General features: G+C 40.0%; 1 protein-coding gene across 4 annotated transcripts; it reads right to left on the bottom strand.

The window, feature by feature from the left end:
• Positions 1–680: 680 nt before the first annotated feature.
• Positions 681–8,554, bottom strand: LOC108115166 (phosphatidylinositide phosphatase SAC2). 4 transcript variants are annotated; one of them, XM_017226482.2, is made up of 12 exons: positions 8,354–8,554; positions 6,453–6,681; positions 5,971–6,391; positions 5,797–5,918; positions 5,368–5,733; positions 4,972–5,299; positions 4,849–4,919; positions 4,197–4,412; positions 3,734–3,970; positions 2,575–3,669; positions 2,060–2,201; positions 681–2,000 (listed from the first exon to the last, which is right to left on the bottom strand). In XM_017226482.2, the coding sequence occupies exons 1-12, from the start codon at positions 8,448–8,450 to the stop codon at positions 1,872–1,874; spliced, it is 3,453 nt and encodes a 1,150-aa protein (XP_017081971.2). In that variant the 5' UTR covers positions 8,451–8,554; the 3' UTR covers positions 681–1,871. The 4 variants fall into 4 exon arrangements, with proteins under 4 accessions (XP_017081971.2, XP_017081969.1, XP_017081973.1 ...); XM_017226480.2 differs by lacking the exon at positions 4,197–4,412; XM_017226484.2 differs by lacking the exons at positions 681–2,000; positions 2,060–2,201; positions 4,197–4,412 and adding an exon at positions 2,248–2,323.
• Positions 8,555–9,454: the final 900 nt, after the last annotated feature.

Raw genomic sequence — 9,454 nt, 5'->3', positions numbered from 1 at the left:
CTCGGGAGGCACTGCATCCTGGCTCGGGCGGGTTGGTTGTGGGTCAATCAGCCGTGACTGGGGGTCAAATGGATTGGCATGAAATATTCCAACGTATTTCCCACCCAGCTGACACCCACATCCCCGTCATCTTTCCCATTCATCCTTTTCTGTTTCCGTTTTCCATTTTCCTAGGTAGACAATGCGTACGTTAATTAAACAAACAGCCAATAAGATTGATGGCACTTTGATTGAATAACAATTGATGCAACTGTGCGTACACATTAGCATGATATTGGACGAAAGAGTCCTGGTCATCAGAGGAGCAACAGCATCAGCGTGTGCCCCTTATCAGCTGGCGGGCCAAAAGTTCCCGAGGAGTTCGACCAAAGTTCGCATAAATAAAGGCCAATATCAATAGAGACACTTGTGTGTATGTGTAAGCTGATTGACAGCATTACAGGGTCCGTTTCAGTGGTGTTTTAATGGATTTTTGATTTCCTCCTGGCATGGGGTTTTTAGTGGTTGCTGCCGCCGGGTTGCTTCCGCCATTTTTTGCTTCCTCTTTTATCGCTTATGTAAACAAGCCACATCTAACAACGGGACACCACTTGACACTGACATGTTGCGTTTTGATAGGTTGCCAAGTCAAAAATTATTCCCATCCAAGCATGGCTCGTGTTTGGTCCACACAAATCACATTTTAAGCATTGAAACACGTATATTTATATTTCATATATTCGGTGGCGCATACATAGTTCTAATTGTATTACGTTTACATAAAATATTCCTCTATTTACAAACACACTACAAATAGTATATTATCGAACGATTTCCAAGCTTAAATATTGTGTTTCTATAACCCTTTGAATATTCGTTGAATTCTTTTGAAATCCTCTTGCCTAGTTTACTATTTGGTTTTTAATTTCTAGCCAAAAAATGGGTTTGTTTGGTTTTTTGGTGTGGCGTGTAAAAAATTGGCAGCCGCCAAGTCTTTTGTTTGTCTTGTTCTTTTGTGGTTTCGTGTTTTTCAGTTCACCAACCTGATGTATATACGTATAACTGTTTCATAAGCCGAGTGCAGAAGTTCTTCCTACTAATACTAAACTCTATAACTAAGCATATCTGCCGAAGCTGAGTGCTAAGAGTAATACAAGCACCTTATCACAGGACAACAAGATTGAAGTTTATGAAATATAAAGGCTTTTATTATTAAAAAAAAACAAAGCACAACTTTAAATTTTATTAGTGAGTGTTCCCATTCGAAAATAACTATTTATCAAATTTGAATACTTTTAAATAAGTTATTTAAACGAAGGATACAAAATGTACCTTTTCAGATAATAAATAGGACATGGGGACGATTTTTGACGTAAAATGAATACGTATCTTAAAATGTTTATATTTTGCAGAAATTGAATTCAAATCATAACTATTTTACTTTAGATATATAAGGAAAATATATATCATCAAATCTAATACATTAATTTAAAAAAAAATATCAGCTGCGAGAAATAATGAAAATCTGATTTTAGTTTTCTTTAAAATACGCATTAAAGCCTTGTTGTCCAGTGTAATTTGGCAAAACCTATTTTTGGTTAGCTTATAGACACAAAAATTATATAAACTCACTACAGCTTGGTGCTATAACAATCACAAATACGGCGTATACTACAATAATAATAATATAATAATTTATAATATGAGAACATTTAAGTCGTTGCGAATTCCCAAACGTTGTTTCCCTAATATAACATTAATGGAAGTGCCTCGTACAACAAGAAGAACGTTTAGAATTTTCTTGCGTTCTGTTTCAAAATATACGTATATATCACTTGCACTAATTAGTTAAAAAGTGTGGAGCTTTTGGTATTGCTTGCATATAGACCCTCTTACAGGGCAATCAACTTGGTTTTGCACTTCTCGGCCTCCCATAGCTCCAGCAGATGATCCCGTGAGCTGGGTCCGTGCTCAGGGGGAGTATTCTCGCCGGAAAGACTGGTAGGTGAGAGAACACCCGTCTGCAGGAATGGAATAGTAAGTAAGAAACACAAAAATTTAATATTCACATTTACTTTACCTTAGTAGCTATCTTTCGCGGATCTAGGTTCAGACCAATGTTTTTGGCCAACTTAGAGAGCGGGCTGGTGAGCTGCTTCAGCTTGTTGGCCTCGGGCTGGGTGGGCAAGCCCAAAGGAAGGCTGAGATCTCTGGTCGATGTACTGAAATCGCGTCAGGCAAATCGTTACAGTACAAACACGGCTTAGATTTAGCAAAATATTTTTATTTTGAGCGATTGGAATTGGCCAGAAACAGCCCGAGTGTATGTGGTATGGAGCAGGCACTGATTATTCGGTTTTTGTACAATAATACATGCTAGTCTTAGGTATTTATTATAAAGATAGAACACATTGAACGCATAGAGGGATCATAATAATACTTTGAGCTTGAAGAGATAAAAACTGACCATTGTTTTACATTAACACATATACAATATTCACTACAAATAAATTGGCTAATTAACAACATAAGACAAAACACAAAGCTCTAACCCATAATAAGTCTACAACCAAATATTATTTGTAGAATACAGACCTGGACACAGGCTTCACCACTTCTTCCCCGTCGTCAAATACTTCCTGAGCTTGTACACAGATTAACGGGTTGGGTGTGATAGGGCGAATGGGAGGTGCATTTTCGAGAAGGCCCGTAGGTAGACCAACGTGGTCCGTCACGGAGGTTATGGAAATGGTAAGTACATCCTCAGCAGTCTTGCACATGCTATCCTTCTGCTCCAACTGTCGTATTTCATCAGATGAACTTGGCGAGTCTTCCTTCTGATTTCCCATAACAATGCCCACCGATGGCAAAAAAGCGTTCTCGTTATAGTTGGACTTGTCCAGAGCTATCTCCACATCGGAATCCACTTCGGGCTCGTACAAACTGTTGTCGTGCTCATCGGTGTCGGTGCTGCTGGCGCTGTTCGAGTTTCTCTGCTTGCGGCCAAGTGTAAAGACTGCCTTTTCCGCCTCTTGACCAGATTCAATTTCGTTGCCCCCAGTCTGACGCATTACTTGGGGATTAATGGTGGCTGTCAAGCTGCTGGGATGAGCTTGTTGTTGGCTGGCGCTTGATGGCTTCTTAAAGGTCTGGCCAAGTTTCGAGAACTGTCCCGCCACATTCGAAAGAGCCTTAGAGCTAAACTGCACTAACTGAGATTCGGAAAGATTGCGTGGCATGCCTCTGGGAACGTCGAGTGTAGGCAATTTGCTCTTTCTTCGCTGCAATACACCTCCTGTAACATATCGAACGTCTGCATTACCGGCATTATCCAGTGCAATTCGGAACATCTCGACAATTGAGCTAAGGGATTCGGTAAGCTCCTCCTGTGTCTTGATCACATAAGCCATGTTGTTAAAGAATCTCAGATTGGCCGAGCGGAACATGTGGAAGTAGCCCTCCTGCTCGTCCACGCTGTAGTTAAGACGCAGGCAGAGATGCGCTGGAGCGGATCCTTGGAAAATTTTCGTCTGCTGATGCATGCCCAACTCTATGAGGCGCACTTGCGCAAGTTGCACCTTCTCGAAGCGGACGATCTTGTCCAGATGCGAGTCATATTCAGCGACAATATAGCAGTCGTCGGTAAGCAAAAGTATAGAATCTACCTCTGTTTCGTTGGCATCGCCAGAGCTGATCGAAAAAAATTGTATCTTAATATACATAAATGACTGCAAAATACATTATACTAACTAACCTTGGGTCAGCATCAATTAGTCCCCAAGCTCCAACGGGATACTGAGCTGTTCCTAGGAGCAGGCGACGACAATCCTCCACCAGCAACTTGGCATGCTCAGCATTTTCGGTTCCATCGCTTTCATCCGGGCCAGCCTGGCCGCCCAAAGCACTAAGTGATTCGGAGGAGACTTGGTTGCCTAGCATCAGATCTATGGTGGCCTGGCGGTAAGAGTCCTTAAATCGTGCCAAGTAATAGCTGAAAGTTAAAAAAGCTTATTAATAAAGAGCCTTTTAACTATCGTTTAAATAATAAGCAGATGTGAGAGTGAATGGAAAGGATAAGTCTTAATAATGGAAAGAGTACCTTTTGTGAAATAAGAATTAAAGGATATATAACAATTGAAGCAACTAAAAACTTGAAATGTCTGGGCTCGCTTGCTTGGCCATCTACTCCATCTTGGCATCTCCTCTGAGCTGCGCACCTGTTCACAACGATGGATTCGAGTAACTGCAGTTCGGGGCCCAGCACACCGGGATTATAATAGCCCCCAAGTGGGGGACGGGTCTCTGGAGTGAGGATCTGGAGAATGGTGTTCAGGACCTGGTCCTCCTGCAATTCTTCTGGCCTCAGCAACTGACCCTGCATCAGATCGATGATGCACTGACGAAACGAGTCGGCAAAGTTTTGTATGAAAAAGCTACGAAGAAGTTGGGCACAGCATTAGCTACGGGTCTGTGCATCGTTATAAGGTTATGTTGTTAGAAAGGTAGTCCCATTTGGGTTTTGAATTTGGACAGAAAACAATCTTGTACTCATTAAGTTGGTTAAGATATGTGAAAACAGGCATGCAGCATTAGTAAAATTATATGAATACAATCCAAAATCGATTTAGAAAAAGTTGATGGCATAACGAGGCTTTTGGCTATTAGTATTGATTGATTGAACTTCTAATTACCCAAAATGAACGTAAGATTTTTCGGTGGCCAAGACTATTCTAATTTGTATAATGAAAAGAGACTTTAAGGTGGAATGTGAGGGTGATATGTTGATTAATCACGGTAATGATAATGAAACAAAGTTAAGATCAGCAAAATATACAGAAAATTATAGGTATTTAAAAATTAAATACAAACCGATTGGCCGAGTTCATGCCGTCTTTCATCATGCCGCTAATTTTGCGTTCGCCGGTGCGAGTATAGTCTCCCTATAGTAAAATATGATTAGTACAAAATCGTGTTTAATCCTTGCTTATCTACCTTCAAGGCATTGGTGCCCGCGTACTGTCGACTTATGATGTCCCCATTGTTTGCCCATAACACCATAAACGGAGACTTCAATTGTTCCGGAATGGGAGTATAGGGCGGCGAAAGACCTAGTTTTACTAGTTGAGATTCAAGCACTGCCTTGCCAATTGCCGTTTGAACTACATTTGTTCGATCCAGGCAGTCCATGCAATTAACTCGAAATACAGACTTCTGGTTGCATATCATTCCTCGTTGATCTCGCCAGTGGAAACCCATTGCGCCTGCCTCAGGTCCCACTGCATCGATCAGGGCCGAAACATTTTCAAAACGCATGCCGCGACTAAAAGATAAAGTAAGAAGCGTTCCTTATTTAAATATCTTATAAATTAATGACGATGGCAAGCTTACCAGTAATCGTGAAAGTCGAAAGTCACATATATCATTCGCTCATTGTTAAATTTGATCACGTGATCGGCATAGGCATCTCCAATAGTCTTCTCCTTTCCGCTCTGTTCCACTAGATTGACAATGCAAACACGGCCGTAGGTCTCCAACTCCTTGGTAAAATGTAGTTCAAAGGCCTGTTGGGTCTCAGCCACCCCACGATCGAGGCGTGGCGGAGGGCGGTACTTGTAGCCTGGCTGGCTCCAGTAGATAGGTACGGAGCCACGCACTTGGGTAAAGGACAACTGATGGTGTCGGAATGATAGTATTTGTTCCGTCTCCACATAATTTGCACAGTTTCCTTTCTCGTCTACTCCACGTCGCTTGTAGCTGTTGGTAAAAAGTATAATATTGTATTATCTGAAACGGGACTCATAAGTTAAACAGACTTACCGTGTTCCTGCACGGTGACGAGATCTTCGCGATACCAAAGCCAAGGTAAAGCACTCGTTGCCTATGACACAATTCTCAACTTGCATAAAGCCTTGAATGATGGGCAGTATCCATGTTTTATCCTGCATTAAAAATACGATAAAGATTTTCTTTTTTAACTTTCTGGCTACTCACATTTAAGTTAATCAAATCTCGTATCATGTGCATGTTCCAAAAGAATCTCTCATCTGGTTGTGACTGATTATCTTCCAATTTGGCCTCATGGCGCTGCAGATTGTTTGTTATGTCGCAGTCGAAGCTGAAATAGAAGCTATCCGTCTCGTCGAATATCTTGTGCAGCTCCTCTGTGATTCGCCGCTCGATATGCCTGGGCTCCCGAATGCCAACCGATGACTTAACCTGCTTGGTGGCCAAATTCGCCGCTTGCTGTGTGGTGTTCTTGATGGTGTTCCCAGCACTTTTGACTGCTCCCCATGTCTTGTTCATGCCCTCGAATAGCTTGGTGCTCTTTGAGGAGCCACCGCCACTTGACGGAACGCTGGCATTGTTATTGTTTGAGGTGGAGACGCTGTGGGTAGGCGTGGATTGGTTGCTCCTTGTTGGAAAAAAGAAAATTAATTATTAAAAAATTCGAATAAGTTATTTATGTGACTTACTTGGAGTGCTTGGTGCAGTTGGGCAATTCAGTGTCCGGCTCCTCGGCACTCAATATGCATATAGACTTGATTTTGTAAACCAAGTGGGGTGGATATAGCACACCCACTGCGGTTGCCTCTTTGACCACAACTAAATGGGGCTCATAGACATTGGGTAGCGAGATCACGCCCACAATTCCGTGCGTTACTCCAATGCACTCTATGTCATCCACAGAGCTAAGATCCCATCCTGGAATTTAAGAAAAATTGGTCAATGAACCTCTTTTTAATAACTTCTTAGTACTGAGTTCTAAGTTTAGTATTGTTATAAAAATAAGTTAATTTAAAGGTACACGTTTACTCCCCCAATATTGCTTCATAATGACAATGTTCGCGTTCGTTAGGCTTTATAGGTATTTGATTAGTATACGCCCCCTGGATAAACCAATCTTCCACAACAAACAAGTACCAAATCAGGTTCAAATAACTGGAACATTACTAGTAAAGGGAGGTCGCAATGACCGCCGACTAATGATGGTTGCCCTTAAATGCCAAAGCCTGTAATTTCAGGTTACATATTTGCATCTGGGGCGTTGCGTGTGGAATTATTTACCCTTGGGTTTGCAGCAACTGCTCATTACTGTGCACTAACTCTGAAAGCCACCCAGACCACCCACCACTTTTACAGCTAAAAACAGCAATGTGCAGTTGCACTTTACGTGCCATCTACGTGCATCCTTGGGAATTCTTTATGATGCGGACGGAAGGTCGGTGGCACGATTTCAAAGTTGCTCGAACCCTTTAAAGTCTAATCTTATCCAGCTGTTGGGTTTATCTGGTTTTCGTAGTAGAGATAACACCACCGAAAACGGTGTGGAAATTATTACTACGGATGGCTGTAAAATCGATAGAAAAGTGTTGGCCCTTATAAATTATGTCAAGTTCTTTTTTGGTCGGGAAACCGCTTTTCATTGTGTGGACAAACGTTTTCGGCAAACAACGAAAATTGACGTGCGTAGCAGCTGCGTTGACCTTGGCAAAGATTTATAGTCTGCGAATGGGTCAGGGGTCACGCAGCAGATGAGTCATGGAAAACAAAAAATGACCATCCCAAAGGATTTAGTCACTCGGAGGAGATATAAAGCTGTCCGAATCCATTAATGGCGACCGGTTGCGTGTCAGCAAATTGATCCAAATGTAATTGCTGCGCAATAAACAAGCAATTAACGGTTGCCCACACAGTTATTGTCTGCTGATTGTTAAAACTATAGGAATTATTAATAGAAATAGCAGGTTGTCAATTTAGTAGAGAAAGTACATGTCAAAAATGTGTTCTGATAGGAAATAGGGCTTTTGATTGGTTGTCGGCTTATACATTGTGTGTTTTAAAAGGTTTTCATAGTTACATTTTAACGGATATGTGAAATGTCATGTATATATTGTAATAAATTTATATTTGTGAGGATATTGTGTGGATATATCATAAAAGAAATATAGTCTGTTTAATAAAAACATTGACATTTTAACTTTAGCTTTATAGCGTAATCTTACTAAACAAAGTCTGATAAATTTACCAGAGAACTTTATTGTCATACATGAGGAAAAAGAAAATGTATTAGTAATTCATTTGGATTGCGTTTCGAATAAACCCGCTTTCCGGGATTAATCATGCATCATTTATCTTTAAAGGCTTGCGCCCTTGAAATCCGGGTAGAACACAGCACATACACACTCAAAACAAACACTACATTTTTTCAGGAAGCTGCAATTACCCGTTTTAAACTATATGATATATCATCTGTCTGAATGAACCCAATAACAATATTGACCTCAGATTGTTAAATAAACAATGAACATTGCGACACCCACACACAAAGGCACAAGTGATTCATTAGAATTGACTTTTGGGACCTTTAATTTACCTGCTTTTATCGAGAACTCCGACGTCCTGCGGTGCCACCACAAACTCTTGTCCCGCTTTACAAAGATATAGTGCGAGTCGGTCTGGAACACCTCCATTCTTGATCTGTACTACTTCATTTGCGACATTACCCGTCTAATTTAATGCGACGCGATTTAATACGCGACCAATTTTTAATGTTTACGAAATTTGGTAAAAGCAGTGTGACCAGAACACGGGTAGGACAAACATCCGAGTTTTTCGGTATTATCGATATATCGATTTAATTGCGCCAACGTCCTTCTTTCGGTATCGATAGATGATTTTCACTTTAAAAGTGTGGAACCCAAATAACGAAACGGGAATTTCAGATTTTAAATATATAAATAATCCGTTTTCTGGTAATAAAGTGGCTTAAAAGGGAGACAGTAATATGGATTACATTGGCTTTAAACAACCAACTGACTGCCTAATAAAACGTTAACAGAATTGTTCAAGGCGAATTAAATCAGCGAATTGATTAATGATTTTCTTAATATTATTATTAACTTTACAATTGTTGCGTGTAAATATTTAAATAAGGTCGAAGATATCAATTCTTAAGACTATTAGTTATAAGTGTATTTTTAAAAATAGGTAACTCCATAGTCCCAGATTTTCAAGTAAATTGCCTAAAATCTTAATTATTATCAAAAATGTAATAATTTATTAAGTTTAATACATTCCTGAATATCCCAAAAAAATAAAAATGAAAAACTAACGTTAACGGTAATAAATGGATTATCCATTGGATATAAACCAAGAAGTATAGCCAATCAAGGTTGTAGTCCATGCTAGTTTTACCACGCTTTAAGGAAGCAATTATCGATTCCGCCCCTTATATAGTGGCGCCACCTATATGTCACGCTTAAAATGTTTTATCTATTCTTGGCCAAATTTCATTTCCGATGGCGCCTGTGTTGCCTTATAGATATACCTTCTAACAGATTATAAATTTTTTTAAATATACTTTTAATAATTTTTTACGGTCTACTGTACACTTTGAGGTTTACACAAATTTTAAATTTTAAATATGGAGTTTATGACTGTATTATTGATAAAGGATTTCAATGTAGATGGATTC

The sequence above is a fragment of the Drosophila eugracilis genome, unplaced genomic scaffold (genome assembly GCF_018153835.1).
Source record: "Drosophila eugracilis isolate 14026-0451.02 unplaced genomic scaffold, ASM1815383v1 contig_974, whole genome shotgun sequence".
Taxonomy (NCBI): Eukaryota; Metazoa; Arthropoda; class Insecta; order Diptera; family Drosophilidae; genus Drosophila; species Drosophila eugracilis.
This window is presented reverse-complemented; position numbering and strand designations above follow the sequence as displayed.

What these genes read in the sequence shown, in the direction of transcription:
- LOC108115166 (XM_017226482.2), bottom strand. Translation starts at nt 8,450, where the DNA reads ATGGAGGTGTTCCAGACCGACTCGCACTATATCTTTGTAAAGCGGGAC. An exon ending in GGAGTTCTCGATAAAAGCAG is followed by an intron (nt 6,682 to 8,353) that starts GTAAATTAAAGG and finishes CTTAAATTCCAG; the next exon opens with GATGGGATCTTAGCTCTGTG. An exon ending in TTCGACTTTCACGATTACTG is followed by an intron (nt 5,300 to 5,367) that starts GTAAGCTTGCCA and finishes TTTATCTTTTAG; the next exon opens with TCGCGGCATGCGTTTTGAAA.